This window comes from Saprolegnia diclina, assembly GCF_000281045.1.
Source record: "Saprolegnia diclina VS20 unplaced genomic scaffold supercont1.27, whole genome shotgun sequence".
Taxonomy (NCBI): domain Eukaryota; phylum Oomycota; class Saprolegniomycetes; order Saprolegniales; family Saprolegniaceae; genus Saprolegnia; species Saprolegnia diclina.
The window spans coordinates 266,394-293,204 of NW_008246094.1; the positions used below are offsets into that span (position 1 = coordinate 266,394).

Consider the following 26,811-nt stretch of genomic DNA (forward strand, 5'->3'; position numbering starts at 1 on the left):
TGTTGACAGGACCATCAACCGCCTCGACCATCAACCGCCTCGACCATCGACCGCCTCGACATTCTGTTTGGTGCCAGATGAGGCAACCCCAACTGCACTGAAGACATCCGGCTCCAGCTACGAAGTACAGGCGGCATGTACCGCAGACAACGTCGACGCGTCATCGCTGCGAGAGCACCGTCATTGCATTTAGGACCTCTACGCCAATGCGTATGAATTGAGGAAGCTAGTCGGCCCCGCCAGCTGCCGGGCAGCATACTACCGACAGGGTAGGCGATGATTCTTGTAACGCGACGACGACATCTCGTCGTCGTGTGATGGCAGCGTGATTTTCACGCGTGAAAAACACGTGGCGTCCTAATTCACCAAAGTCAACAAAATGGCGCGCCTGAGAAATCGCACCTGCGGGCCAGTTTGCCTTTTTGCCTCACCACAGCAGCAGCATGATGATGATGTCCAACGCCGGGAACGCGAGCGTGCTGCACATCAGCCCCATGGTCACGGGCAAGGAGGAGAAGGAGAAGATCATCTTCAAGCGCCGCCTCGACGCGCTCGGGCTCAAGGGCCTGCCGGGCCACATCACGGCGCAGATGCAGCAAGTCGCAGTCGCCAAAGCCGACGCGCTCGTGCGCTTGGCCTCGCCCAACCCCATGGCGTCGGCAACTTCGTCGTCGTCCAAGCCCCTCATGAAGACCGCGTGGAACTACGTCAAGGACAAGAACGGGGTCTTGCTCTACGAGGGCCTCGCCGAGTCGGGCGAGTACATGGTCAAAGCCACCGTGAACACATCGAGCAGCGTCGCCAACGCGATCGCACAGCTCCGTCTCGACAGCACCGAGCTGCTCAACGAAACCTTCAATGCGCTCGGGAAGCCGGCCTTCTACACGGGCGACCACATTCTCAGCGTCAACTGCGACCCGCTACCCCCGTTGCACCTCGCGTGGATGGCGTGGTCGACCGAAGGCGTCGAGATCAAGGACTTTGTCTTTCTCGCGCACGCTCAGCTCTTTGCGTCGCCGACCAACCAATCGACACCGCGCATTGGCACGATGGTGTGGGAGTCGGTCGACGTCGTCGCCGCCCGGTACCCGAACGCGACGCGCGGTCTCTTCAAGCACACGGGCATCGTCGTGACGGGGAGCGACGACGCCGACGACGAAAACTGCCAGATCTCGCTCGTCTTTTGCCTCGAAAAGCACACCAAGCGCCTCAAGTGGATGCAAACTTTCGCACTCGACTTTGTTGCGAGCCTCCGGACCGCGTCCGCCGCCCGCATCGCGGTGGCGACGACCGCCGACTTTGGCGACGAGATGCACTGCGGCGTGTGTCTCAAGACGTTTGGTCTCTTCCGGCGGCGGCACCACTGCCGCATGTGCGCGCACGCCATTTGCACCCAGTGCTCGACCAATGTGATGCTCGACCAGATCGGCGAGAAGGGCCGGAAGGGTGTGCGAGCGTGCCTCCACTGCGCGTCGCGGCCCAAGCAGCACCGCGTGCTGCGCTCCCACGTGCAGAGCGACGACACGACGTCGCCAAAGAGCGTCCACTCGCAGCTCGTGTCGCCCGAGAGCGAGTTTTCCCACCTCTCGTCCGTCAACACCAACTGCAACAGCAACCACAATATCAGTAGTAACAACGTGCGTGCGACCGCCAACATGAGCGCAAGCAGCAACGGCCCACTCCCGCGCAAGGCGTCAGACCAGTCGCTCTTTGGCACCGACCGCGGGCACCGCGTCGTGACCACATCCACCAACAACAACAATAGCGCACCGGGGCTCCGCGACTCGGCGCGGCTGCCAGCGCGACGCATGTCGGGCGGCGTGTCCAACCCGTCGCTTGGCTCGCTCTCGACGACGGCCACGAGCACGCTCCACAGCCAAAGCGGAAGCTACCAAAACGTACTCGACGCGCTCGAGCCCGAGCCGAGCTTGGCGCGGCACCCGAGCGCGCCCCGGATCGCGCCGCCGTCGCTCTCGCGCCAGTCGAGTGGCCAGCGCTCCGAGGCGTCGCTCTCTCGCCACGGCAGCATTCCACGCATTGTGCCCAAACCACGCTCTGAAGTCGGCGTCTCCCGCGCCCCGCGGCGCCCGCAGTCGAGTAGTGCGTCGTCGGCGCCCCGGTCCGAGGTGGGCGTCGCCAGCCGCGGTTTGCAGAGCAAAGCCCCGGCACCCGTGGTGCGCGAACGCGTCGGCCAGCACATGATCCAGCTCGTCGAGGACGCGGGCGGCATGATCAAGCTCGTGAACCCGCTCAACATGTTCAACGAGCACGTCGAGATGGACGCGCTGGACTCGCTCATCGCCAAGCAGCCGTCCGACTTGATCCCGCTTTTGGAAGAGAATTTGTCGGCGGAGACACTGCCGACGCTCGGGTCGCGGCCATCGGACCTCGCGTTCCGCCCCACGTTTATCAGTGTCACGAGCGACACGGAGTTTTAAATTAATTTGCCTCGCAGTTCTTCCAGCCAATCATCTTGCGTCCTACACACGGCAACCTGCCGCCGAACGGTCCAACGAGTACCGAACCACCGCGTCCAGCCACGTACAATGTACCGTCCGAGTAGCTGGACTGCGTCCGAGTTGGCGCCAGAGGGAGGAAAATACGTTCTGAGCGTCTCAAATTTGGTGGATTCCCGAGGATTTTGAGGGCGTTTGAAAATATACCACCAAAATGCCACTGTGTAGTGTGTACACAACGTGTTGGCGAGTAGGGTTTACGTCGTGTTTGGTCGAGTTTGGTATTGCGACGACAGGAGGACGACCGACGGCCGGAAGAATCAGACGCTTGCACTCTCGTATTGTCGCCCAGCGGCGTCGCCAGAGCCAGAGTTTGCCAGACCACTCGGTGACGCACCGCCGCGCACGGTCGCCACCATCGCGCCACAGCACGTCGCCCTATTCCATTCTTGTGGACCCGTCAGAACGATCTTGGATTTGGCTGAGCCTGGCTCTAGCTACAAGAACGATCTTGGCTCAGCCAAGTTTGGCTTTAGCTCAGTTTGCCATCGCTTTACGGTTGTCGGTTGTATCTCGTCTCACGCAGTATCCACCATAGAGACGCGATTAGGGTCAGATAATCCCAGTAGGTTGGCTTACACCTAGCTCTCGGCGCATTGACATGCTTACAAGCACGCAACGCTGATGGAGGGCTCCTTGAGTATCTTCTGCTTGGCTTCACTTCGGAAGCTGCTTGCTTTGGGTACCAGTCTAGAGATAAGACAGTCTAATTGCGAGCGCAGATATGCAGTGTCATCTCTAGCCATGGCCTCCAAGGCGACAACGAGTTGTGTCGGCAAAGATTTGTGCACTGTGATTGGCTAAAATGACTTCAAGATCACCGACGTGGAGCCAATCGTGTGGCGGCGGTACTTCAAGGTTATCCGTCGGTGGAATTCCCATTTTGCGTCCATCCGCCAAGACGAGAAGAATGAGCATGGTCGTCGAGTGCTCGGTCCTGACCTTTGGCTGCAACGACGACGGGCAGCTCGGCCGTGGCGAGAAGAAGAAGCCCAGTGGCACCAGCATCGACGGCGTCTCGAGCGCCAACCAGCCGCAGCAGGTCGGCGCGCTCCGTGGCCTCGACATCACGGCCATCTCGTGCGGGTCGCGCCACTCGCTCGCGCTCGCATCCACGGGCGACGTCTTCTCGTGGGGCTGGGGCCAGATGGGCCAGCTCGGCCACGGCAACCACAAGAGCCTCAACCTTCCGACGCCGATCGTTTACTTTGATGCGGCCAACATCAAGATCGCGTACGTCTCGGCCGGCGGGTGCCACTCGGGCGCGGTCTCGACCGACGGTACGACGCGACATTCCCTGCGTTCTCGACCTTACTTGTATTGGGATCCAGGGCGGGTCTTTATGTGGGGCGAAGCGCATTGGGGCCAGCTTGGCCTCTCGCCCGACTACAAGGACGTGCACCAGGCGATGCCGGCCGAGTGCAAGGTGCTTCCGCCCAACACGGACGAAAAGATCGTTGCCATTAGCTGCGGTACCTCTGCGCGTTCTCTTGACGGTAGCTCCACGTAATGTAGGTGGCACCCACACGGCGGCGCTGTCGGGTACGACGACGACCTTGACCACGTGTGCCATGGCGCTTACCCTTTCTTAGACCAAGGCTACGTGTACACATGGGGCCGTCGCGACAACGGCCAGCTCGGGCTTGGCCGCGACTGGGTGCACATGGAGCCCGAAGCCGCCGACGGTACGTGCGGCACGAGCATTCCGACGCGCATCGATCCCGCCCAGTACCAGCCTTCTGCATTATTTTTCATTTTCAGCATTTTCGATGCATTAGATTTGACAACGAGCGCGTGATCCAAGTGTCGTGCGGCGCGTTCCACACTGCGGCCGTGACCGAGTCGGGTCATGTCTACACGTACTGGACTGCCAATATATCTATATTGATTGATACATTGAAACTGGCGTAGGTGGGGCAAGGAAGACTATGGTATGCTCGGTGTCGGCCACACGCCCGACATCCACGTGCCGCGTCGCGTGCCCTTCTTCGAGTCGGTGCCCGCTGCGTACGTAGTCGACCTTTCCGAGTCTGTAACTCACGTATCGCGTGTAGGAGCGTGTCGTGCGGGGGCTGGCACACGGTCGTCGTCGGGCGCAACGGCAGCGCCTATGTCTTTGGCCGCGGCGAGTTTGGTCGCCTCGGCCTCGGCGACACGCGTGGCCACTCGCATCCGCGCAAGGTACGCTCCTCCTTGCACATCATGTCGAGGCATTGACGATGTCTTAAGGTTGAAGCGCTGGCCGAGCATACCATCGTGCAGGCGGCGGCTGGTACAATTGATGGAGGCAAAGGTTATGGGTGGATGATGACCGTAGGCGGATCGCACACGCTCTTCTTGACGGACAAGGGCGAGGCGCTGAGCTGCGGACGCACCGAGTACGAGCGGACATGCTACCGATTGCCGTGCTCATGTAGACCATGTATGTAGCCATGGTCGCCTCGGCAACGCCGACCTCAAGCACTGCGCGACGCCCGAGCGCATTCTGGAGACGACCATGGGCACGATCCCTGTGGCTCAAGTGTCGGCGGGCGGGGCGCACTCGGCGTGCCTCCTCCACAGCTCGCACGTCGGGCACGCGTGAAGCCATTGCAGTCCGTACACGCTAGCATGCACATAACGCGTCCGATGTAATATCGATTTCTTGCTTTACTCAGGAGGACTGGGCAAGCCTGGACGTCGAGCAAGCCCAACGACAAGAGCGACGACCACCGTTCGGATCTGCCTGGCGGATCTGCAATGACCTCGCAACTTGAACCAACGGCCGCAACCTGTACCACCTGCGTACGTATCGCAGACCTCGTCGCCAGCGTGCGGTCCTCCGCTGCCGTGCAACGTTGCAGGCGCCTCGCCGACGCCAGTGCAATGTCGCGTCTCGCCTCCACGGGCAAGACCATCCATACCTGCGCGTCCATCGGTCGCCCATGTACATATGGTCTTCGCCGATGATCCTGCGTGTACCTGCATCCACATGCCGCCACGTCCATGCGGCGTCGCCAGAGAATCGTTCGGCCACCGAAAATAAACTGGGCCTCTGCACTAAAAAACATGTCGGCGGATCAAAATACAATGCAAATCGTCATTTGTCATACAAAACCAGAGTTATTTATAATATTAAAAAAGTAATGTGCTGCAAAGTAAAAAAAATGTGCCCTCGGAGTGTTGATCGCCATTTTCCCAGACGCCGCATGAGCCGCTACGTTCTGAGTCCACGCGCCGCTGCTGCCGGGGGCAGCGTCGGCACGTCCATGCTGCGCTACACGGCGGTACCTCGGGAGCACGAAGACGACGACCATGCGACGCCCGTCGAGGCCACGGTGCTCGTCTCGGACGCGCGGGCGACGTCACCACGGTTGCGCCGGCGGTCGTCGGCCGACGAGGCCCACGCGACCGTCTCGTCGCCGCGCGCCGCGCCAACGCCTGCCGAGCCATCGCACCACGACGCGCCTGCGCTCGACCCGCTCGAAGATGTTGGCGGCAACCTCCGCATCCGCATTCTCGACCTCAACGGCAAGGTGTTTGAGATCTATGCCAACGCCACGTGGCCCGTGAGCCAGCTCAAGGCTGTCGTGCGCAACAAGAGCGGCGTCGACGAGAGCCGCCAGCGCCTTATTTACCGCGGGCGCGTCCTTGAGGACGAAGGCACGCTTAGCGAGTACAAGCTCGAGGACGGGCACACGGTGCACCTCTTTGTGCGGCAGGTGGCGACCCCGCCCGAGCCCGAGGCGGCGTCGCAAGCATCCTCAAGCAGCGTGCCGCCGCCCAACTTTAACTTTGACGACCACCACCACCAGATCCATTTTGGCGCAAACGAGACGATCACGTCGGCGGTCTTTCCGTCCGAGTCGGCGCGCCGCCTCGACCCGCTCATGCTCGACTCGCCGCTCGGGATCGCCGCGCGCCGCGTGAAACTCTGGGCGTCGTTCATCCTCATCATCAACACGATGAAGCTCCTCGGCGAATTTGCGTTTCTGGCCAACATGCGGGCCATGCACGCGCAGCGCAACGTCGACGCCAACATTGAGAAAATGTACAAGTACTCGCCGCTCTACGACGGCAACTCGTACGTGACGGCCGCCAAGCTCTTCTCGTATGCGTGGGGCGTGTACGTCGGCTGCGTCGGCTTCAAGGCCGCGCACGACACGGATCTCCGGCCGATCCGCACGTACGTCTCGGGCATTGCTGTCCTTGCAGTCTTTTCGGTCGCCGAGCAAGCGTACGAGATTTTCCACTTTTCGCAGTGGGACCCCGTCGAGTACGAGCAAGTCAAGGCCAAGACGCAGATGTACGCGCAGCAAAAGCCGTCGCTCGACGAACTCATTCGGTCGTCGATCATCCAGACCTTTCTACTGGCGATCATGTGGTGCTGGGCCGTGCGCCACGCGGTGCTGCACAAGGAAGAGGTCGGCCACCACAATGCGATCCTTGCCGCCGCGGCCATGAGCGCCGTGCCATTGCCGCCGCTCGAGTCGATAGCCGCCGGCAACATTGAAGACCGCCCGGCCATGGTGCGCTCGTCGGCCGTGCCGCGCGAGACGACTCTGAGCGACAGCGAGAATGGCGCACCGCCGCCGCGGCCGCCGCAGCCCGTCCACGACATGGTATAGCACCCGATGCTGATAACGACTACACTAAATGCGATATACTACAATTACAACTAAGCGTTCCGAGTACTAACTGGTACGCGACGAGTCAAAAAGGTAGAGTCGAACAGCGGCGGAAGACGGGACAAGCATGCAGTTGTGGCGTCGACGAGAGCCAACGAGGTAGCGTGGTTTCGTTTTAGTCGAAGTTTTAGTTGAAGAGTGCTCAGTCCAATAATGTTGCTGACGAGATGCAAGACTCAGGAATGGATGGCATTGGTCTAGTAGAATTACAAGTGAACGATGTTTGGAGGCTGTAGGAGGCGACGATAGAGCTCGTCGAGCTCTCCCATGGCGCGAACGTCGCCTCGGACCGTGACGTAGGCGCGTAGGCAGCGATAGGCATCGATCGCCGCCACGGTGGACGGGGGCGGGTTTGCTGGCGGCACCGGAGGCTGCCACGTCATGGCCGGGTTGTTCATGGCACTGGCGTCTTCCGCAGCACGGTTCTCTGCAGCGTCCGCTTGCATTCCAGGTATTCCTTGCATTGCATCGATCGCTGCATCGATGGCCTTTACTGCACCATCTTGATCGTCGGTGTCTTGATCGTCGGCGTCTTGGTCGTCGGCGTCTTGGTCGTCGTCGTCTTGGTCGTCCGAGCCACTACTACTGTCGTCGCGCACGTCGGCTTGGGGACTCTCGATCGGGTTGCCGAGTTGCTTCGGTCGTCGTAGGTTGAGGCCGTTGCGCAGGCTGAACCGCCGCAGCCACCCGCCCGAGGCCTTGAACTCGTGCATGCCGAGCGTGTCGGCAATCTCTTTGGCCTTGGTTTGGAGGAGCGTGTTGGTGACGCGGCCGCTGTGCGCGCGCATCCAGTCGACGAGCGCGTCGTCGATGGCTTTGGTCGGGAAGACGGCCGTGAGCGTTCGCCGCGTGAGCGATGTCGTGCTGTTGCCACGCGTCTGCTGGTGTTGCATCTCGGCCCGGAGCACGTCGCTGCGTTGAAGGATCTTGCAGACAGTTTGCCGCCGCACGCCGTAGCGCGCGGCCATCGACACTTGGGACGCGCCGGCTGCGACGCCGTCGATGATCTCGATCTGCTCTTGGAGGGACATGCGCTTGCGCTTGATGGGCGCGCTCTTCGGGCCGGGAAGCACCTTGGCTTTGAGGTCCGGAAAGCGGCGAAGGAACGCGGCCAGCCACATCGGCGAGGCCGCAAAGTCGTCGAGGCCAAGTGTGCTGGCCATCGCTTTCGCTTGGTCGGCGACCGCCTGCGCTGGGACGGTCCCGCTCCGCGCAGAGAGCCAGGCGGCGAGCGTGCCGCAAATGCGCGACGATGCATTCCTCGGGGTCGCTGGTCGCCGCGCGCGGGCGACATCCGGTGGATTGCGGGCTACAGGCCCGGCGCCAGCAAGCGATGCGATGTCTCGGACGGCCCCGGCCGCGTTGCTGTGACCGACCGGTGCGACGCCGGGTTCCGCTTGCGTGAGCGTGCGAGGCATCTGTCTTGCGTTTTCATTGGCTCGTGGAAAGTAGTGGTTTAGTTAGTCGGAAAACTGGAGACTAGTCGATGGGCACATGACGTGGACGAACCACACAACACCGATACGGAGTCACGGACTCGCCTGCCAGTAATGGATGATGCATGAATGCGGTGGCTTCAACTGACGCACTGCAACAAGTCGTGGGACCGCACCGCTACCCACATCACGAGAGAGCGCTGGCAGAGAGCGGACGTTAGTCTTGGCCCAGTAGGCGTTGATTCTGGCACCCTTGATTCTGGCCGAACTTAAGGCTTAAGGCGAGCGCTTGGGCTCTTAGCCGTCGCACGTCGTTTGGTAGCCGACGGCAGCGACGTCGTTAACGCCAGCCTTGGCACTGGCGCAAGGAGGCTGGTCTGTCGCTGCTCCAGTTTTCTCAGCAAGCTACTAGCACCTCGTGTTGTCCTGTGAATGGCGGACAGTTGGCAAAGACACTAGCGAGAGGAAGCGCCTTGCGCTCGCTGGTCGCGCTGCCGGTTGTTCTCCACAATGTTGTATCGCGCCCATCGATCGATGGCACTTCAACGTACACTATTCAAAGACGTTGCATATACTGTAGGCCCGTATCTTGGGCCAAGAATAGAGCGGCAACAGCCGTGGGAAAGGAAAACGCTCAAGCGACGGGATGCAGCCGCGGACGAGCGCCCGCGGGGCCGGCGAAGGAACCATCATGAAGCGCCGCCTGCGCGAGGACTCGCTTGCGATGTACTCGAACGTCGTCAAGGGTTTTGCGCACCTCAACTCGCGCGCGGACTGGGAGACCAAAGCGCACGAGCAGAACGGGCAGCGCCAGACGCAGCGCGTCGTCGGTATGTTGCAGAACCAAGACGAGTCGGCGCTGCAGTCGCGCCGCCTCAAGCTCGCCGCCTTGTACAACGCGGAGCTCGAGCAGTGGAAGGCCATGTGTCTGGCCAACGTCGAGACACCCGAAGAGCGCAAGGCCAAGATGATTGCGCGGGCGACCGAGCTCAAGGCCAAGCGCGAGGCCGCGCGCGTGGCGTACGTCGAGGAGAAGCGCCTGCAACAGTACCGCGAAGGCTGCGACGACATTCGCACCGTCGACAGCGCGACCGTCATGGCCGAGGTCGTCGCCGAGCGCGAGCGGCAACTCGCAGCGCTAGCCGACCGTCAAAAGGAAGAGGCCGCGTACGAAGCGCAAATGGCCGCGCTGTGGGCCGAGGACATTGCGAAGAAGGACGCTCGCGAGCGCCGCGACCGCGACCGCATCGTCGAAGGCAACGCCGCTGTCAAGGCGATCCTCGACGTCCAGGTACCCCATACACGCAGTACCTCCGCACCCGACAATCAATGCCCTAGGTGGACCACTTCAAGGCACGCGTCGCCGACGAAACGCGCGTCAAAGAGCAGGAAGACGACGAGCTCTTGCGCGAGTGGGCGCGCCACGCGCAGGTGGAAGCCGAGCTCGAGGCCGCGCGCCATCGTGACGCGCTCGACCGGGCGCGGGACGTCAAGGCGTTCAACAAGCGGCGCTCCGAGATGAGTCGGCGGGACCTTGACCGCGAGCGCGACTACGACGCCCAGCTGCTGCATCTCGCGCTGCGCAACGAGGCCGAGGCCGAGCAGCGTGAGAAGGACCAGCAAGAGCGCTTCAAGCAAGACCAGCTGGCGTACCAAGCGATGCTGCGCCGTCAAATGGAGGCAGAGAAGGAAGATCTCTCGCACCTCGATGTGATCCGCAAGCAGATGGAAGACGAGGTGTGGCGCAAGCGCGACGAAGAGCACGCGGCCGAACAAGCCGCGCGCGACGAGCTCTTGGCGCACGTCCTCGCCTCGCGCAACGACCAAATGGCGCGCAAAGCCGCGGCGAAGCGGCAGTCGGCGGCCGACGACGCCGCGTTCATGGCCGCCGTGACGCGCGAAGCCGACGAAGCGCTGCAAAAGGAGCTCGACGAGCAAGAGGTGCGCCGGCGCGACGCCAAGCGCAACCAAGCCGACCTCGCGACGCAGAAGCAACAAACGCGCGTCCAGAACGAGAGTGCCAAGCAGCGCGAGTTCCTCGACATGAAGCGCATGGCGCTGGCCGAGAAGACGCACCAGAAGAAGATGGAGGCGCTTTCGCACGTCGACCGGCACGCCAACCACCGGCGAAAGACCGCCGAGTGGTACTACGACACCTAAGTGTTTGTATCCTGTGGGTAGGGTTATACGAATACTATCTAACTACGACGTCTTTCAATATATATATACGCGCGCGAGTGTACTCGATACGAAGATGCACACTATTAAATGTCGACACGATCCAACGACAGATGCGGTGGAAGCCACTGTTTTGAAAACGCTGGTTCATACAGTGGATGTGCGGCACCTTGATAAACGAGTAGGTAGCGCTGTAGACGTACTCGTAGCGGCATGCGACGATGCGCCCAACGTACAGAGCCTGTTACGCACGGTGGTCGTGATCGGACGTTCGTTGGCGTTGCAGTGCTTGTGCAGAAGCAAATCTTGCCTTCCTTTGGGTACAAGCACTGTTTCTTTGATACCTGTTGATGCGTACACCGTTCAGAGTTGAACAGCATACACTGTTTAGAAACTGTTGCTCGTTGCTAGTAGTACTGCAGCACGTAGTAGGAAGTCGTTCAAGTAGTTTCGAGAGACTACAAAACATTTCCTTCCCAATGTCAGATCACATGACATTATGTGCATTTTTGAAACATTTCTATCACACTGTTGGCATTTTTTACATTCTCGAAATTCATTCTAGATCTGGAGATTTGGGGGCAACTCGGCAAGCCTAGGACACGAAAATTGCTTTGCCCAAACGTACAGTATGAATCACCGACCAACGCAGACGCTCGTCCCACGTATCTTCTGCAGTCGGAGAAGGTTTTAATATTTGGCTGACGCCATCCAGCGTACTAAGCTCCGTACCGAGCACGCTGGACCACTCACTCGCAGTCACGTTCCGCAACTGGCCAGTGACAGATGCATCGACTGCTCGAGTGCTCCCCTTCCCCGCGTCGACCAACGCCCGTTCCTGTCGTATCGCTTTCGAAAGTAGTTGTCGTCGGGTCGTAGATAGAGAAGAGTGCTACACGTAGAGCGTTACTGAGCTCGTAGACAGCTCGAGTGCAGTAGTCGATGCAAGCTACGATGCAAGCAGCCGATTGCACTCGCGCGCCACGTCGGAAACGCTCACGCGGCCTTTCTTGCCAATGTACGTGGCGACGCGCTTCATGTCGTCGTCGTCGACCGCGATGAACTTGCCGCGGTCGTCCAAGAAGCCCGAGAGCCGACCGGCAGTCAGAAGCGACTGCAACCGCTGCATCGTCGCCGTCGTCGACAGCCCAAAGCGCAACGCGAGGTCTTCGAGCAGCACCACCTTGTGCGTCTATACAGGCCTGAGCTTTGGCCACCAAACGTCGATCGAACCGCCAAGTAAGCGAGGAAGTCCGAGAGGAGATGCGTCGACTCGGATAGCTCCACGCGGTCGGACCCGGCGTCGTCGACGGAGAACTGGCCTTTCCACTTGGCCAATTCAGCGGCGTCGCGCGCGGCTTGCACTTGGGCCGCCTCGGCGGCAGCCATGGCCTAGATGAGGTGGTACGATGCATGCATGAGCTTGCTTGCGTCTACCTCGGCCGCTTCACGGGTCGCTTCGTTTAGCACCTTTTTGCGGTAGGCCTAGCATCAAGAAGGGGACGTGGAGGTACTGCGAGAAGAGAGAGATTACGTTGGCTTCTGCGTCTTGGAGCTTGCGCGCTTCGTCGCGTCGGTACTCGTCAAACTAGAGTAAGAATGACCATGCTGATGCTCGAACGACAGTTAGTACCTTGCGCTGCTGCTCGCGCTCTTGCCGCTTTTGCTCCTTTTTGATTTCGCGTCGGGTCGTCGGCGGCGGCCTACGCGCAAACTGTGACCGCCTGGACGTCGATGTTGCTCGTACCGCTGGCGATCGCCGCCTCGGGGCTCGTCTTCCTCGTCCTCGTCCGACGCATCGTCTTCGTCGTCATTGCGCACGTGTCGTCGCCGCTGGCGCAGGCCATTACGACCTTGCTGCTGCTCATGCTGTCGTCGCCGGGGCTGTCGCCCGTTGGCGTCGTCCTACGCAGGCCCACTCATACGACGCCGCCACTACGGCCGCTCCGTACCGCTATCGCCTCTGCATGGCCAATGTACCCGACCATGTACAGAATCCAGGCCATGGTCGCGGCGAGGCCGATGGCGCCGACCGCGAGCAGCGCTGCGTCCGACGTCTGCATTGTGCGAACCCTGCGACAATGCATACCTCTCATCATCTGTATGGACGCATTCCCTTTGGCAATCGATACAGAATATCGAGTTTCAAATACAGTGTAGCAATGCTGGACGCGAGATTTCGGCGCCGTGTCTCTTTCTCGACGGGAAACGTTTACAGCCGTGCGTCGTGCCACGTGGTGCAGCGTCCGAGCCTCTACCGGGTGGGGCCAACGACACCGTTCTGCCCACCGCAAGTGACGGGCCATCCTCAAAGACTCCTTCGTTTCTTCTCTCCTCCGCTACCGACTAAAATACCGACGCACCGGTAGGATAGCCTCGCTCGACGCCGCCGTGTCGAAGTCTGGACAAGTCGTCGTTACGCATGCTATCGCTTGCAGGTCTCATGGGACGAGCACCGTCAGTAGGGATGAGGTGCACCCGAGATGGACTCGACCAGGATGACGACCTACACACACGGCGTGCAAGGTGCGATACCCATCCTGACGATCGGATAAATCCGGGATAATCTTGAGAGTCACCTCTCGGACGCAAGACAACGTGTATCCTTCTATACTATCTACTTGGAAAAGGACTTGGGCTCAAGGCGGTGTATGCACTCGGGCGCTTGTCAGGACGGTTGTTGGCGCGTGTTGAAGCAGCCCATGTTGCCGGGCGTTGCCGGTCGAAAGAATGTTCTGAGGCAGGGTCCACCCCATCTGTTTTGTAGGAGGGGGGCTCACGTACCCACAAGTCACATGGTGATATAGGCCGCTGTTACAGCGCGGCTCGGAGGCCTTCTACGACGCGCTTGGGGCCATTGATGTCGCGATGGCAGGCGAGCAAAGGCGCGACAAGCAGCATCCCACGTTGGTCAGCGGATTTGCTGCCGATGCTGACACACTTGCATCAAGTGCTGCTGCCTGACGTCGTCCAGCACGGGGAACGGTCTCTCGTGCGTTCAGTACAAGTGTAAACGAGGTGCGCCGAACGCACGCAGTTGCGAGTAGCTTGTACCTGCGTCCAAGATGAGGTTTGACGCGAAGAAGCGCGCCCTATACAGACGCAGAGATGACAACGCTGGACCGTCGTCGTCAAGTAATCGGTAGGACCCCGTACTCGTCGTCGTGGTCGGTACCTATAAATACAATGCCAAGATCATGGCGGGCCGCAATAAAATACAATAGTATTATTGCGCCGTTTTCGCCCAAATATAAAGCGCATCGCCCTTTCCTCACTTCGTTTTATACAAAGAACGAACGATTTCAACCGAAGAAAAAAAGATAACGCACCAAAATTAAATTAAATTAAATTCGAACTCGAACAAGGTGATGATTCCAACGCAATAAAATACCGGATCAGCCCTCCATGGTCCAAAGATAGGGGCCAATCCGAGAGCGTGAGTAACTGGCGATTAAAATAACCGTGGTACTTGCGTGTAAAAGACGTGTGAAACGTGCGTTTGCACTTGGCGCGCATACAAATGAGTGCTTTGGGATGTGAAAAACACATTGCTCACGCTGTGAATAAAATGCAAGTTGGCCAGAAAGGACGCTACAGCGGAGCCAATCAAGTGCACTCTGGGCCATTTGGCGAAGTCTACCCTCTGTAGAGGCTGCCACCTGGTGGACGTCGCCGTGGCCTCTGCCTTGAAATTTGAATTGGTCCTGTGAAGAGATGAACGGCTATTCAGGGGTCCTGGACTACACGGGCGTCTTGAGCAATGGCCAAGGCTCGGGCGCCGGCGTCTCGTCCGGCGGCGGCTCGCGCGGCATGGCGCCGACGAGCAGCTCGGCCGATGTGCACGCCGAGACGCGCCGCCGCTCCAACTCGATCGGCGCGCGGAGCTCGTCCAACACGTCCGTCTCGTCGCAGTCGACGTCGTCATTCTCGATGTTCCCAATGGTCGAAAAAATGTACCGCGTGCGCATCACCGAAGACATTGAGCGCGATCTGCGCTATCTGGGGCAAAGTCGTGCCGACGCGCTCATCTCGGAGTTTGACATGGTGCCGCTCAAGGACACAAAGGGCATCCAGATGTACGAGCTCGCCGAGCAGGAGTTTTACACGATGAAGGCGGTGGTCATGATCCCCAAGTCGTCGATCCACGACGTGATGAACCTCATGGACATGCCGACGACCGCCAACTTTCGCGATACGATGGGCGACATCTTTGGCCCGCTCTTCCTCGACGGCGTCGTGCTCTACTCGGCACCCAAGGACGTGACGCGCCCGAACGAGTCGCTCTCGGTCAACTGGATGGCGCTGCAGTCGTCCAAGCCGCATTTGCCGCACCGCGACTATGTCTTCCTCAAGTACGGCGACTGCTTTAGCCGGTCGAGCGACCAGTACCGCCAGAGCATGGACGATGGCATGGGCAACAACTACGTCGGCGCGTCGATCTGGGAGTCGATCGAGTTTGACGGCTGCGGCCCGCTGCCCGAATCTCAAAACGTCGTGCGGCTCAAGTTTCGCCGCTGCGGCTTTGTGTTTGAAGAGTCGCAGGCGACCGACCAGCTCCGCGTCTCGTTCTTTCTCTCCGAGTCGCACCCAGGTCGCGGCATGGTCTCCAACCTCACCAAGGCGTGGATGACCAAGATGCTCATGTGCATTTCCGACATCTCTGGCACGCTCATCACCAAGCACCTCAGCGAGCAGACGCTGCTCAACAAGAACGAATTCTCCAAGGACGGCCACTGCTGCTTCATCTGCCTCACGAAGTTCACGATGCTGCGGCGAAAGCAACACTGCCGAATCTGCGGCGACGTCGTCTGTGGCAAGTGCTCCAACATGAAGACTGTGCGCCAGAACGGCCAAAACAAGGAAGTCCGCATCTGCCTCCAGTGCACGTCGGCGTCGACCAACTCGATGTCGCGCGGCTCGACGGGCTCGGGCCTCCAGCGCCAAGCGTCCAAGCCGTCCATGCTCTCGTCGTCCATGTCGTGCTCGAGCGTCGCGTCGTCCGAGTCGGCGTACTCGTACCACGAAGAGGAAGTCTCGGCCGACTTCAACACCAAGCAAGCCAAGCAGCCAATCATCATGGAAGAGCGCGAGACGCCGACGCACAACTACTACGCGTCGCAGGCCTCGTACTCGTCGCAGTCGTCGTCGGCGGGCGGCGCCAACGACATGATTCTGCTCTCGTCCATTGACACGTCGGCGTCGACGGTCGCGTCGGCCATCTCATCGGGCAGCTCGAGCGACATGGTGATGCTCACCAAGGACAAGCCCGCGAGCATCCGTGAAAACACTACGTTCTCGTACGCGCTCTCGTACACGTCCCGACAGGAGTGGCCGAAGGCGCCGATGCCCCGCAACGAAGTGCCGCGCCTCGCCAAGGTCCGGTCGCTGCACCTCACCGACCCGGAGAACCAGTTTCAGGACATGGTCGATGTGGCGGCGACGACTTTGTCGTGCTCGATCGCTGCGATTTGCGTTATCGGCGACAAGACCGGCTACCTCCTCGCGCGCTTGGGGCTCGCAAAGCGCGAGGTCTCGCGCAACATTCTCTTTGACGCGCACACGATCATGAGCGCGTCACCGACCGTCGTCCTTGACGCCAAGCAAGACGTCCGGTTCGTCAACAACCCGCTCGTGACGGACGGCAACATCCTCTTTTACGCCGGCGTGCCGCTCGTGACAAGCGACGGCCACTACGTCGGGTCGTTCTCGGTCGCCGACCAAGTGCCGCGGCAGGAGCTCACGGGCGACCAGCTCATTTTCCTTCAGAATTTGGCCGACCTCGCGATCCGCGGCATCGAGGCCAACACGGCGCGCATGCTGCGACCGGAGGCAAGCGGCTCGACGCTTGCGGTCACGCCCGAGCCGTCGTACGTGCCGCCGCCGCCCGAGATGGACGCGGCGAAAGCGGCGCTCACGATGCAGGAGCTGCTCAAGACGGCGTACGACACGCAGTGCCAAGTGCGCATGCAAGTGCACAAGGCGGTCGAGTAGAAGAGAGCACGACGACAAATAGGATGATCCGAAGAAGACGACGATATGGCCTTTATACCCCACGACGCACGCAGTCGTAGTTCTACCTCGCCTCTCACCACCTCGTACTTATTGGCGTAAATTAAGTGTGTATAAATTGATTCGAATTTGCACAACAGCCATGACGATGGACTCTACCGCCAGCGACGCACTGCTCGGCGTGACCACGGCGCGTGTTGACTTCGATGGCAGCGACGATACGACTTGCACTTTCGGCAGATGACGGTGCAGGAGCGGACAAGACAACGGGAACGTTCGTAGCCCCAAGGGTCGAGACGCAACGTCATGTTGCCACGAGGTAGAGTCGACACGCGTGACTACTCTAAGCCCCATTGCTTGACCAAGGGCCCGTCGATGCTACAAAGTACTCACATCGCCTTGCTTCACGTATACAGCACGGGATGTATGGCCTTTGACAGGGTCGGTGGACTTTGCCCTTTGAGATTGCACTTGCCGCCTCGAGACGATGAGATGCCCAAATAACATGTATTAACGCTCGGCAGCGCGCATGAGTACGCGTGGCTAGCCGTCGCTGCTGTCGTCGTGGGTCGAATGTTTACTTTTCGTCGTGGTTGGTGTCGATGCCCGCAAAGAAGTTGTCCAGGCCTTCCTCAAAGTCGTCGTACACGACGTTCTTCTCGTTCTGGAGCTTGACGCCGCTGTCGAGGAGCGTAAGCAAGTGCGACTTCTGTTTCCACTGCATCAAGGTCTCCTCGAGCTCCATGTTGGCCTTGCTAATGAGCATGTCGATCACGCGCGGGTCCTTGATCTCGGCGTGCTTGCGGAAGAAGGCTTGGACCGCGAGGCGGGCTTCCCGCGGCTCCATGTTGATGTCATAGAGCGTCAAAACGCGCGGGACCTGCTTGGTGATATGACGGTAGAGCGTCACGGCAGGGTTCGTGCCCACGAGCTTGCTCCCCGTCAACCGCAGAGCCATGGCCAGCCAGACAAAATAAGTACTGAGGGTGTGGTGACTGTATTGCCTCGACTATTTTAAATCCCATCGCGCCAACAAGAAATAATGCATACTTTATTCAAGTGATATGACGGCATTTGGATTATTAATATGTTTACAGTTTTATTACGCTATTTGTGATTTTATAAATCGTGTGAGCAACGACGCCCACTCGGAAACATAGCTTTTAAAATACGTGCTTGTCACTATGTACAAATGGCAGAAAGCAAAAAAGGTTGCATTCACACACCATATGCGTGACAACAAATAGTATAAACGCCAAAGATCGGTGCTGATCATGTGCGGTTGCCTTCACAGGCTTCAGTTCTTTTATTCGTTCTTTTATTCAGTCGCGTCCATGGCATACCACAACCACGGAATCGGCGGCCTCCATGCAGCGTATCCCCGTTACACTGTACTTGAGTGACGTCTATCAATCTACTTTGCGATGTCTGGGCCGTGGTCAGCCCACGCTCTATCTTCCTCCACGCCCTTAAAAGACCGACTGTGGAATAAAAGAAACGTATTAAAAGAAAGTGCAACTCCAAACGGCAAGATCGTCACTGGCGTCGTCAGTCGTCAATTCGAGCAGTACTACGATGAGCCTGCTCGAGCGCCTCTCGGAGGAGGTCCGCGCCATCAAAGCCGCGGGCACATACAAGACGGAGCGGGTCATTTCTTCTGCGCAAGGCGCCACCATCACGGTCAACGGACGCCACGTGCTCAACTTTTGCGCCAACAACTACCTCGGGCTCAGCAACGACCCCGAGGTCGTGGCCGCGGCGAAAGCGGCGCTTGACTCGCACGGCTTTGGCCTGAGCTCCGTGCGCTTCATCTGCGGCACGCAGGACATCCACAAACAGCTCGAGGCTGCGATCGCTGCCTTCCACGGCACGGACGACGCGATCCTCTTCCCATCGTGCTTTGATGCGAACGCCGGCCTCTTCGAAGCCATTTTGGGCCCGGACGACGCCGTCATCTCGGACGAGCTCAACCACGCGAGCATCATCGATGGCATCCGCCTCTGCAAAGCGCAGCGCTTCCGTTTCAAGCATATGGACCTCGCCGACCTCGAGGCGCAGCTCGTAGCGACGCAGCACTGCCGCACGCGCCTCATTGCGACCGACGGCGCCTTCTCCATGGACGGTGACGTGGCGCCGCTCCAAGGCATCTGCGATCTCGCCGACAAGTGCGAGATTCTGTTTTCGAATCCAGCGTTTCGACTGTTGTTTGATATAGGTACAAGGCGCACGTGTTTATCGACGAGTGCCACGCGACGGGCTTCTTTGGTGCGACGGGCCGCGGCAGCGACGAGTACTGCGGCGTGCGCGGCCGCATCGACGTACGGCATCTTGGCTTTGTATCAACTTATCGAGTATAGATTATCAACTCGACGTTGGGCAAGGCGCTCGGTGGCGGCACAGGCGGCTACACGACGGGCCGCCAAGCCGTCATCGACCTCCTCCGGCAGCGCGCGCGGCCGTACCTCTTCTCCAACTCGGTCGCACCGGCCGTTGTCGGCGCCTCGCTCAAGGTCTTCGAGATCCTCACGCGGTCCAGCGCCTATGTGGAGAAGATCCGCGCCAACACACACCGCTTCCGCGACCGCATGACTGCCGCTGGATTTACCCTCACGGGTGCTCGGTGCGACGCCAACTTTGAATCTTTCAACTTTAGCAACGAGTAGCGACCACCCGATCGTGGCTGTGATGCTCGGCGACGCCCGTGCCGCTACCGACTTGGCCGACCGCTTGCTGGACCAAGGCATCTACGTCATCGGCTTCAGCTTCCCGGTGCGTTCTTCGCGTCTCCACTGTGTCGTTTGCGATAGTTTAACGTGGTACTAGGTCGTCCCGAAAGGCAAGGCCCGCATCCGCGTCCAGCTCTCGGCCGCCCACTCGCTCGACGACGTCGACAAGTGCGTTGACGCGTTCATCGCTGCTGCCCAGAACGCCAAGCTCTAAGACAGTCGCCTCCTGTCGATGCAGGTAATGAGAAAGTCAAAAGACCAAACTGTTGCAGTGTCCCAGCACCGACCCGCACGATGGACCTTTGGCACCTATGGCAGGGACACCGAAGGTCCTCTGCCGGCTCTACCTTCCTTGGGGCTCATGAGCATGCGTACCGGTGAGTGCTTGTGCATGACAACTCGCATCGAATGCAGGAGGCATGGTGTTGTATCCGTGACGTATATTGTCTTGGGCTATCAATGTACTATCGATTTCCCACGGAACCCGTCGGAAAGACCTAGAGCTTGGCTGTAAGGACCGAGCCCTTGGTGCGTGCAGGGTGCAAATGACGGTCGGCTTGGAACGCCTCGATCGAGGTGAGCGCCGAGGGCGCTGACGCGTCATGCGTCATGACAATTGGCCAGACCTGCGTCCAGAGCGCCTTGCGCGTCACCGTGTTGACAAGCCGGTCGTCCAACATGTCTTGCACTTGAGCTTTCGAGAGGGCGTCGACAGCGGCTGCAACGTCCGCCCGGCGGTCAAACGCATACGACTGCGACGCGATCTCGTCCCAGACGCGCGCACTCGCTTCCTCGTACGTCTTGGGCTGCTCGAGGAGGTTGCCGATGAGCGCCGCCTTGTGCTTGGCCCACTCGTCGTCCGGCATGGCCGCCAACCGATCGCGAAACCCCGACATGAAGGCGTCGATCCGCGCCGTCACCTCATCGGGCGTCTTGGCTTTCGACTGCACCGTCACGTAGATGTACGCGACTCCATGACTGCAGCCCGCGCTGCTCGAAACGATGTAGCCGAGCTGCTCGGTCGTGCGCAGTGTCGTAAAGCACGGCACCTTGAGCACCTGCGCCAAAAGCGCCGAGGTCGCGCGCGCTTCGGTCGAGTCGAGGCCGCACTCGAACGCTACGTGTGTCGCGCCGTTCTCGTTGGCGGCGTTGAGACACGGTAGCTGCAGCACGTCGTCGCGTGTCAGTGCAAAGTTGCGTGTGTCGAGCACGTCTTGCACAAACGCACCACTCGCTGCGCTCGGTGTATGGACTGTCTCGACAAGGCGCTGGACGTCGTCCTGCACGCAACTTACTAAGTATATCTCTAATGCTGTCAAGAGGCAAGTACCTCGAGAAGGTTGCCGTACACGAGCGCTTCGACGCGCGGGTCAGTGAAGAGGTCGATAGCGTGGGCAGCGAGGAGACGCGGCAGGTCGTCGTCCGGGACGGCTTGCAGTGCGCGCAGCTTGGTCTCGACCGACCACTTTGTGCTCGTGAGCGCTAATTGCCGCTGGTACACGGCCCAGCGGTGCGGCTCTTCCATGAGTGTGTTGGCCAAGTCGCGCTCCAGGGCTTCGCGGAGCCGGCGAAGACTGTCGTGGTTCATGGGCGTGAACCGGTGGGCCCAGACCGCGTCGACGACACTTTGGAGGCTCTCGCTGTAGCCTGCGACGTGTAGCGTCACGCCCGCGATCGTGTTGGACACGTGGACTTTGGTGCCAGCGACGTGCGCGTCATAGAGGGACGTGGCCAGCACATCGTCGAGCCAGAGCGTGTAGAGCTCGGTGAGCACGGCCGCGAGCGGCGTTGCGTACGCTGTCGGCGTGTACCACTTGAAGCGGGCGCTGGCTTTGGGCTGCGCAAAGCCCGTGCCTTGCTTGTGCCACAGCCGGATCGTCGGGGCATCGAGCACGAGGTGCACCGCTGTCGTCTCGGGCACCAAGCCCAGCTGCGACGGCAAGAACGGGTTTGGCCGCGGCAGCTGCAGCGCGTCTGGCAAGCTGGACGAGGTCGCCGACTCCCACTGCGCAATCCAATCGGGGTCCAATGGCGCGTCGCTGTAGCGAGCGCCCAGCCACGGCTCGGTTGCTTCTGGCACGCAGCTCTTGCTCACGAGCAGAAGGCGCAGTCGGTGCGGCGTGAGCAGGTGCAGAACGCGCCGGAATCCCGTCGCATCAAACCGATCAAGGACATATGGCCCCGAGACGGCCCGCTCGGTCGGAAACAGCGTGAGGTTGCGCGTGAGGTACGACACGTACGAGATCGGCGATTCTTGGTTGCGGTAGCGCAGCTGGAGCATGCTGAGCGTCTGCGCTTCGTCAAAGATACGCTGCAATACGTCGTCACTGGCGGCGGCGATACGTGCCATGTATTGAAAACTGGTCTCGACCACCTCTGGGATCGCGTCCAGTCCCGTTGGCGTGAGCTGGATCTTGATACTAAACTGCGACCAGTCGGCATAGTCCCGCGTGAGACCGGTTGAGACGCCGTTCGCAAGCCCACGGGCCTTGAGGTCCGCGCAGAGTGACCCAACGCCTTCGTGCCCCAGCAGGTGCGAGAGCACACGATGCGGCTTGTCGAGAAAGTGCGCTTGCAGCGACGGCAGCGGAAATGTGAGCTCGAGCGTCCGCAGGTCGCGCACGGGGACGACCGAGACGAGCCGACCTTGCTGCGCTGCTTCGTACGGCTGCACGTTTGCTGCTAAAAGGCCGTGCTTGAATGAGACCTCTGCAGAGAGACATCAACGTACGCGGCGCATGCGGCCGAGCAACGTCGTTTCGAATCGGTGCGAAGAGCGAGGTGGCCCAGCGCTCGAGCGTGTCGAGGTCGTCTCGGCCATAGACGACGAGGTGCATGGCGTTCGCAGAGTAGTAGCGCGCATGGAACGCAAGCAGCTCTACGCCATGTTCGTTCATGGCGCTCTTGATGAATGCATATTCGCTTGGACGTACCGGCGCGGACGTCGATGCCGAGATCGGTCGGTCGCGTCGACAGCGTCTCGAGGTTGCCCGTGCCAAACTTGTGGAATGGATGGGCGGGGTTCGCGAGCTCTTTCGAGAGCTGGTAGAGCCGGCGGGCGTCGTCCTGGACGTTCTTGGCGTGCTCTGCGTCGACCGCGTGCATCTCGCGGCTCGTGGCGCTCGCTGAGAAGAGCGGCGCAATGAAGAATTGCGCAAACCGATCGAGCGCGCCGTGCAAGTGCGGCGGCGCCACGTCAAAGTAGAACGTGGTCGCGATCGCCGACGTCGACGCGTTCGAGCGGCCGCCATGCGCGCTCAGATACGTCTTGTAGCTTGTCTCGTCCGGGTACTTGGCCGTGCCGAGGAAGAGCATGTGCTCGAGAAAGTGCGCGAGGCCAGCGACGTGGGGCGGATCCGCCTGGTGGCCGACGCCCACGGCCAGCGCCGCCGCCGCCTTCTCGGTGGCCGCGTCCGAGACCAGCAGCACGCGCAGCTTGTTGGGCAGCTGGAACGACCGGTACAGGCGGCTGTCGTTGCGCGAGACCTCGAGCCCGCCGACCCACTTGCTGCCCTTGCCCCACACGTCGCTCATCCGGCCCATGCGTCGTCGGCAGGATATTGATGTCGCAAATAGTGTATGAAGCAAAATACTGTTTGGAAGTGAGACAGTATTACATACAGTGTTTGAACCGCTGTGTGAATCTGTGCCACGATGCAAACACCCCAGCGACGGGATACTAGTACGGAGACACTCGAGCTGCATTCGTCGACGAATACAGTGTATGCCCTTGCGCGAGGCTCACTATACTAGTATGCTGGATGCGGAGCGGATGACGTCGTCGACGATAACGCCGTCGTCGACTTGGCCGCGACATGGGACCTGGCTTTTCACTTTGCACGTGGTGAATCTCGCTGCTGCAAAGCGAACTGCGCTGCGCATAAGAGCTCGAGCCACTTGTACCGCTAATACACCCAAGTCGTCACCGCAAATCGGATATTGCTCATCGCTAGCAGTGTCGGTAACCCGCAAAACACACTAAATTTACGACCCTCTTGTGTATCTTCGTGCCAGGATTTAGTAGCCATCCTAGGCGGTCCTATCACAAGTACCGGTACAGCAAACACTTTGGCGCTGGACGAGTCGATATCGCCTTGGTAGCGACGCATCGTCGTTGAGCTGGAGCAGCCGAATGAACGGCGATACCGCTCGCATAATACGAGCGTATCCGGATTCGCCGCCGGTGTGTCGATCGACGACGAGGTGCCAAAATGATCGGGTCGCGTTTGACACGCTATGTCGAAGCTTCTTGGATGCCGCTTGATTTCCTTGGCCCAGCCTGCACGTTCTGAAGCTGGCGATCGTCCTTGCCATTGCTGTCTGGGCGCTGGTCTTGGTCTGATACCATCTGGTGCTCCAACACAGCTGGTTTCACGGGTCGCGATCATCACATTGCACATGTGCTTGGTCGAGCGACGTGGTTGACTCGAACTCGCAGCTAGCACCTCGCTGCGTGCGATGCGAAGCCTAGGGTCCAGATCGAGAGGCCTCCCTGTGCATGCGTCTTCCAGTGCAACTCGAATGGCAAAGCGGAATAATGCCCGAAACAAAAAAACGACGAGCGCTCAGCGGTTGCAGATAAGCGAACGTGGTCGGCGGGTGCATGGCAACGTCGCAGCGCGTTCTGTACCTGTCCTGGGACCTGCCACATTACCCAGTATACAAAAAGACTATGCAATTGAGAGCGGAATCAGTGCGGAACGTGTGAGTCACGCGACTTGGTGGCCAGCGTGTCACTGAAGCTACTTAATCGAACCTCAGAGACATTGGCAAACCGCGATCACCCTCGATCAAACACATCTCGGACCGAAGCTCACTTTGCCTTTTGCTCTGAACGACCACCACGACCACAAACAGCATCATGGTCATGAAGCTCGCCACGACGCTCCTTGCGCTTGCCGCGCCGCTCATCTCGGGCCACGGTATCGTGTCCAACCCACCGGCCGAGTTCCGGTCCGACGTCATGCGCACCAAGTACGTTGCCACGATCCAGGCCAACTTCCCCGGCAAGTTTGACGACTCGCCGCAGACCAACGTCGCCAACTTCAACAAGGCGTTCAAGGCCCAGTCCCAGTTCAAGACGCTCCGTGACATGCTCGACCCGCACGGCCCCGACTGCGGCTACACGCTCACCAACGTCGACAAGAAGGCCATTCCGGGCAACGGCCAGATGACGTGGAAGAACCCCGACACGGGCGAAGGCTTCATCCCGAGCCACAAGGGGCCGTGCGAAGTCTGGATCGACAACGAGCGCGTGTTCCAGAACGACGACTGCGCGACCAACTTTCCCCAGTCGCCCGAAGTCAACCTCCCGGTCGACTACTCGAGCTGCGGCGCCAACGGCTGCATGCTTCGCTTCTACTGGCTCGCGCTGCACGAGCCCATGTGGCAAGTCTACAGTACGTTCTCACTGCCCTTGGATCGGACTCGAAGCTAACTCTGCGTTTCTGTAGAAAACTGTGTGCCACTGAAGGGCAACGGGCAAGGCCCCGCGCCGGGTCCCGCGCCGCTCCCGAACGGCGGTCAGTGCAGCAACGTCCAGGCCAACGTCGACTACTACGGCAACGACATCAAGAACCTTGGTGTGTGGGGCAGCAACCAGGACAAGGTCAGTGCGTGCTGCAAGGCATGCACGTCGACCGGTGGCTGCAAGGGCTTTACCGTCAACGGCGACACGTGCTGGCTCAAGAGCAAGCTCGAGAACCCGTCGCCGCGCGACAACTGCTTCTCCGCTGCCAACGCTGGCTCGGGCCCGGCGCCGCTCCCGAACGGCGGCCAGTGCAGCAATGTCCAGGCCAACGTCGACTACTACGGCAACGACATCAAGAACCTCTGGGTCTCGGGCAACGACCAGGACAAGGTCAGCGCTTGCTGCAACGCGTGCTCGTCGACCGGTGGCTGCAACGGCTTTACCGTCAACGGCAACACGTGCTGGCTCAAGAGCAAGCTCGAGAACCCGTCGCCGCGCGACAACTGCTTCTCGGCGACGGGCAACGGCGCGTCGAACGGCGGCGGCTCGTCGGCGCAGTGCGGCAGCGTCGCGTCCAACGTCGACTACTACGGCAACGACATTCGCAACTTCCAGGTGAACGGGGACGCCAACTCGCAGCTGTCGCAGTGCTGCAACGGGTGCTCGTCGACCGGCGGCTGCGTCGGCTTTTCGATTAACGGCGGCACGTGCTGGCTCAAGAGCAAGCTCGAGAACTATCGCACCTCGAACGGCGTCGTCTCGGGCCGCATCCAAAAGAGCCGCTTGCGCCGCGTCTAAACATGTAGATAGTCGATTTACCTATATGTCTTATCCAATTTTTTACACTGTTCTTTCTTCTTCCAACTTGTCGTTATCGTCACGCGCTATCGATGTCAACCAAACGACTGACATTTGAATAGTGAGTGATTTGGTGGTCTCGAGCGTCGGCAACGGTGCCCGTTGACGCGCGTGTCATCCGGAGGACACGGATTGCTAGTGCAAATGTGACGAGTGCCATGCTGCATGCTGTGATGGGTCTCAAAGCGTACGGACCGTTCGTTTTTGAATGACGGTTTCAACTCAGATGGCTCTGTAGACCAGACATCTACAGGCGGCTCAACAGTCGGCCAGACATCAATGCCAGTTTGACGTAAATGATTCTCTGCTAGCATGACCCCAGTGTTTCAGCACGCGTGGCCCCCCTAATGTCCACGAGGTCAACTAGGAACCCTGGTACTTGGATAGACAAAGATACGCCAACAGATATCATATTGGTTTACGTGGGTTACGAGATCGGTACAGCTACATGCCGCGGAGACGGCGGTTGCCGCCATACTCGGCCGCGGGGCGGCACTGGAAGAAGTACTCGTTGATTTCGCCGCATTGGTACCCCTCAACGCACTTGGTCGCGCCGATAAAGTCCTTGCCGCCGCACTGCCCAAACGCAGGTACTTGGCCCTCGGCGGCCTCGCTGTCGGGGCGGCATTGGTAGTAGAACGGGTTAAACTTGACGCAGTGGCTGCCAGCCTCGCACGTCGTCGAGCCCTTGTGGTTCAGACCACCGCACTGGTAGTACACTGCCACGTCACCATCCGACGGGCTCGACGTCGGGTCTTCACTCGGTTCGTCTGACGGCTCGGGATACTCCGTGGGCTCGTCCGTGGGTTCGTCCGACGGCTCGTCCGAAGGCTCGGGATACTCCGTGGGCTCGTCCGTGGGTTCGTCCGACGGCTCGTCCGTGGGTTCGTCCGTGGGTTCGTCCGACGGTTCGTCCGACGGTTCGTCCGACGGCTCGGGATACTCCGTGGG

At 60.0% G+C, this 26,811-nt stretch overlaps 12 protein-coding genes across 12 annotated transcripts in view; 7 read left to right on the plus strand and 5 right to left on the minus strand.

The window, feature by feature from the left end:
- Nucleotides 1-425: 425 nt before the first annotated feature.
- SDRG_08772 (hypothetical protein) lies at nucleotides 426-2,474 on the plus strand. Its single transcript, XM_008614669.1, has one exon. The coding sequence runs from the start codon at nucleotides 444-446 to the stop codon at nucleotides 2,436-2,438; it is 1,995 nt and encodes a 664-aa protein (XP_008612891.1). The 5' UTR covers nucleotides 426-443; the 3' UTR covers nucleotides 2,439-2,474.
- Nucleotides 2,475-3,432: 958 nt separating this feature from the next.
- On the plus strand, nucleotides 3,433-5,100 carry SDRG_08773 (hypothetical protein; the record flags this gene model as incomplete). The annotated part of the gene is made up of 10 exons (XM_008614670.1): nucleotides 3,433-3,796; nucleotides 3,848-3,988; nucleotides 4,032-4,058; nucleotides 4,109-4,244; nucleotides 4,295-4,375; nucleotides 4,428-4,523; nucleotides 4,571-4,697; nucleotides 4,746-4,788; nucleotides 4,834-4,894; nucleotides 4,947-5,100. 10 exons carry the CDS (start codon nucleotides 3,433-3,435, stop codon nucleotides 5,098-5,100), a joined length of 1,230 nt encoding a protein of 409 aa, XP_008612892.1.
- Nucleotides 5,101-5,669: 569 nt separating this feature from the next.
- SDRG_08774 (hypothetical protein) lies at nucleotides 5,670-7,173 on the plus strand. Its single transcript, XM_008614671.1, has one exon. It carries the CDS (start codon nucleotides 5,705-5,707, stop codon nucleotides 7,121-7,123), a length of 1,419 nt encoding a protein of 472 aa, XP_008612893.1. The 5' UTR covers nucleotides 5,670-5,704; the 3' UTR covers nucleotides 7,124-7,173.
- A 103-nt stretch (nucleotides 7,174-7,276) lies between these two features.
- SDRG_08775 (hypothetical protein) lies at nucleotides 7,277-8,616 on the minus strand. The gene has a single exon (XM_008614672.1). The coding sequence runs from the start codon at nucleotides 8,599-8,601 to the stop codon at nucleotides 7,390-7,392; it is 1,212 nt and encodes a 403-aa protein (XP_008612894.1). The 5' UTR covers nucleotides 8,602-8,616; the 3' UTR covers nucleotides 7,277-7,389.
- A 607-nt stretch (nucleotides 8,617-9,223) lies between these two features.
- SDRG_08776 (hypothetical protein) lies at nucleotides 9,224-10,866 on the plus strand. Its single transcript, XM_008614673.1, has 2 exons — nucleotides 9,224-9,910; nucleotides 9,958-10,866. The coding sequence occupies exons 1-2, from the start codon at nucleotides 9,266-9,268 to the stop codon at nucleotides 10,777-10,779; spliced, it is 1,467 nt and encodes a 488-aa protein (XP_008612895.1). The 5' UTR covers nucleotides 9,224-9,265; the 3' UTR covers nucleotides 10,780-10,866.
- Nucleotides 10,867-11,707: 841 nt separating this feature from the next.
- On the minus strand, nucleotides 11,708-12,860 carry SDRG_08777 (hypothetical protein; the record flags this gene model as incomplete). Its single annotated transcript, XM_008614674.1, has 7 exons — nucleotides 11,708-11,989; nucleotides 12,031-12,189; nucleotides 12,235-12,282; nucleotides 12,332-12,385; nucleotides 12,431-12,500; nucleotides 12,545-12,702; nucleotides 12,750-12,860. 7 exons carry the CDS (start codon nucleotides 12,858-12,860, stop codon nucleotides 11,747-11,749), a joined length of 843 nt encoding a protein of 280 aa, XP_008612896.1. The 3' UTR covers nucleotides 11,708-11,746.
- Nucleotides 12,861-14,409: 1,549 nt separating this feature from the next.
- Nucleotides 14,410-16,948, plus strand: SDRG_08778 (hypothetical protein). The gene has a single exon (XM_008614675.1). The coding sequence runs from the start codon at nucleotides 14,512-14,514 to the stop codon at nucleotides 16,786-16,788; it is 2,277 nt and encodes a 758-aa protein (XP_008612897.1). The 5' UTR covers nucleotides 14,410-14,511; the 3' UTR covers nucleotides 16,789-16,948.
- A 346-nt stretch (nucleotides 16,949-17,294) lies between these two features.
- On the minus strand, nucleotides 17,295-17,776 carry SDRG_08779 (hypothetical protein). Its single transcript, XM_008614676.1, has one exon. It carries the CDS (start codon nucleotides 17,762-17,764, stop codon nucleotides 17,384-17,386), a length of 381 nt encoding a protein of 126 aa, XP_008612898.1. The 5' UTR covers nucleotides 17,765-17,776; the 3' UTR covers nucleotides 17,295-17,383.
- Nucleotides 17,777-18,327: 551 nt separating this feature from the next.
- SDRG_08780 (2-amino-3-ketobutyrate coenzyme A ligase) lies at nucleotides 18,328-19,811 on the plus strand. The gene is made up of 5 exons (XM_008614677.1): nucleotides 18,328-18,971; nucleotides 19,022-19,124; nucleotides 19,164-19,426; nucleotides 19,470-19,575; nucleotides 19,630-19,811. The coding sequence occupies exons 1-5, from the start codon at nucleotides 18,382-18,384 to the stop codon at nucleotides 19,744-19,746; spliced, it is 1,179 nt and encodes a 392-aa protein (XP_008612899.1). The 5' UTR covers nucleotides 18,328-18,381; the 3' UTR covers nucleotides 19,747-19,811.
- A 141-nt stretch (nucleotides 19,812-19,952) lies between these two features.
- Nucleotides 19,953-23,102, minus strand: SDRG_08781 (hypothetical protein). Its single transcript, XM_008614678.1, has 4 exons — nucleotides 22,466-23,102; nucleotides 22,264-22,410; nucleotides 20,863-22,214; nucleotides 19,953-20,812 (listed from the first exon to the last, which is right to left on the minus strand). Exons 1-4 carry the CDS (start codon nucleotides 23,073-23,075, stop codon nucleotides 20,030-20,032), a joined length of 2,892 nt encoding a protein of 963 aa, XP_008612900.1. The 5' UTR covers nucleotides 23,076-23,102; the 3' UTR covers nucleotides 19,953-20,029.
- Nucleotides 23,103-24,306: 1,204 nt separating this feature from the next.
- On the plus strand, nucleotides 24,307-25,864 carry SDRG_08782 (hypothetical protein). Its single transcript, XM_008614679.1, has 2 exons — nucleotides 24,307-24,931; nucleotides 24,986-25,864. Exons 1-2 carry the CDS (start codon nucleotides 24,394-24,396, stop codon nucleotides 25,798-25,800), a joined length of 1,353 nt encoding a protein of 450 aa, XP_008612901.1. The 5' UTR covers nucleotides 24,307-24,393; the 3' UTR covers nucleotides 25,801-25,864.
- Nucleotides 25,865-26,245: 381 nt separating this feature from the next.
- SDRG_08783 (hypothetical protein) overlaps nucleotides 26,246-26,811 on the minus strand; it is a gene marked incomplete at its 5' end in the record, with an annotated part of 1,668 nt that continues 1,102 nt past the window's right edge. The window contains one exon of the mRNA XM_008614680.1: nucleotides 26,246-26,793. Coding sequence (XP_008612902.1) covers nucleotides 26,305-26,793 — 489 coding nt within the window. The 3' untranslated portion in view covers nucleotides 26,246-26,304. The remainder of the gene's footprint in view (nucleotides 26,794-26,811) is intronic.

Excerpts from the sequence above, each read along its gene's own strand:
- SDRG_08772 (XM_008614669.1), top strand. The coding sequence starts at position 444 with ATGATGATGATGTCCAACGCCGGGAACGCGAGCGTGCTGCACATCAGC.
- SDRG_08774 (XM_008614671.1), top strand. The coding sequence starts at position 5,705 with ATGAGCCGCTACGTTCTGAGTCCACGCGCCGCTGCTGCCGGGGGCAGC.
- SDRG_08775 (XM_008614672.1), bottom strand. The coding sequence starts at position 8,601 with ATGCCTCGCACGCTCACGCAAGCGGAACCCGGCGTCGCACCGGTCGGT.
- SDRG_08776 (XM_008614673.1), top strand. The coding sequence starts at position 9,266 with ATGCAGCCGCGGACGAGCGCCCGCGGGGCCGGCGAAGGAACCATCATG. Across the intron at positions 9,911-9,957 it reads AGGCGATCCTCGACGTCCAG|GTGGACCACTTCAAGGCACG; the intron begins GTACCCCATACA and ends TCAATGCCCTAG.
- SDRG_08778 (XM_008614675.1), top strand. The coding sequence starts at position 14,512 with ATGAACGGCTATTCAGGGGTCCTGGACTACACGGGCGTCTTGAGCAAT.
- SDRG_08779 (XM_008614676.1), bottom strand. The coding sequence starts at position 17,764 with ATGGCTCTGCGGTTGACGGGGAGCAAGCTCGTGGGCACGAACCCTGCC.
- SDRG_08780 (XM_008614677.1), top strand. The coding sequence starts at position 18,382 with ATGAGCCTGCTCGAGCGCCTCTCGGAGGAGGTCCGCGCCATCAAAGCC. Across the intron at positions 19,427-19,469 it reads TTTACCCTCACGGGTGCTCG|CGACCACCCGATCGTGGCTG; the intron begins GTGCGACGCCAA and ends AGCAACGAGTAG. Across the intron at positions 19,576-19,629 it reads TCATCGGCTTCAGCTTCCCG|GTCGTCCCGAAAGGCAAGGC; the intron begins GTGCGTTCTTCG and ends ACGTGGTACTAG.
- SDRG_08781 (XM_008614678.1), bottom strand. The coding sequence starts at position 23,075 with ATGGGCCGGATGAGCGACGTGTGGGGCAAGGGCAGCAAGTGGGTCGGC. Across the intron at positions 22,411-22,465 it reads CGGCATCGACGTCCGCGCCG|AGCTGCTTGCGTTCCATGCG; the intron begins GTACGTCCAAGC and ends AACATGGCGTAG. Across the intron at positions 22,215-22,263 it reads TGCTCGGCCGCATGCGCCGC|CAGCAAACGTGCAGCCGTAC; the intron begins GTACGTTGATGT and ends ACGGCCTTTTAG.
- SDRG_08782 (XM_008614679.1), top strand. The coding sequence starts at position 24,394 with ATGGTCATGAAGCTCGCCACGACGCTCCTTGCGCTTGCCGCGCCGCTC. Across the intron at positions 24,932-24,985 it reads GCCCATGTGGCAAGTCTACA|AAAACTGTGTGCCACTGAAG; the intron begins GTACGTTCTCAC and ends GCGTTTCTGTAG.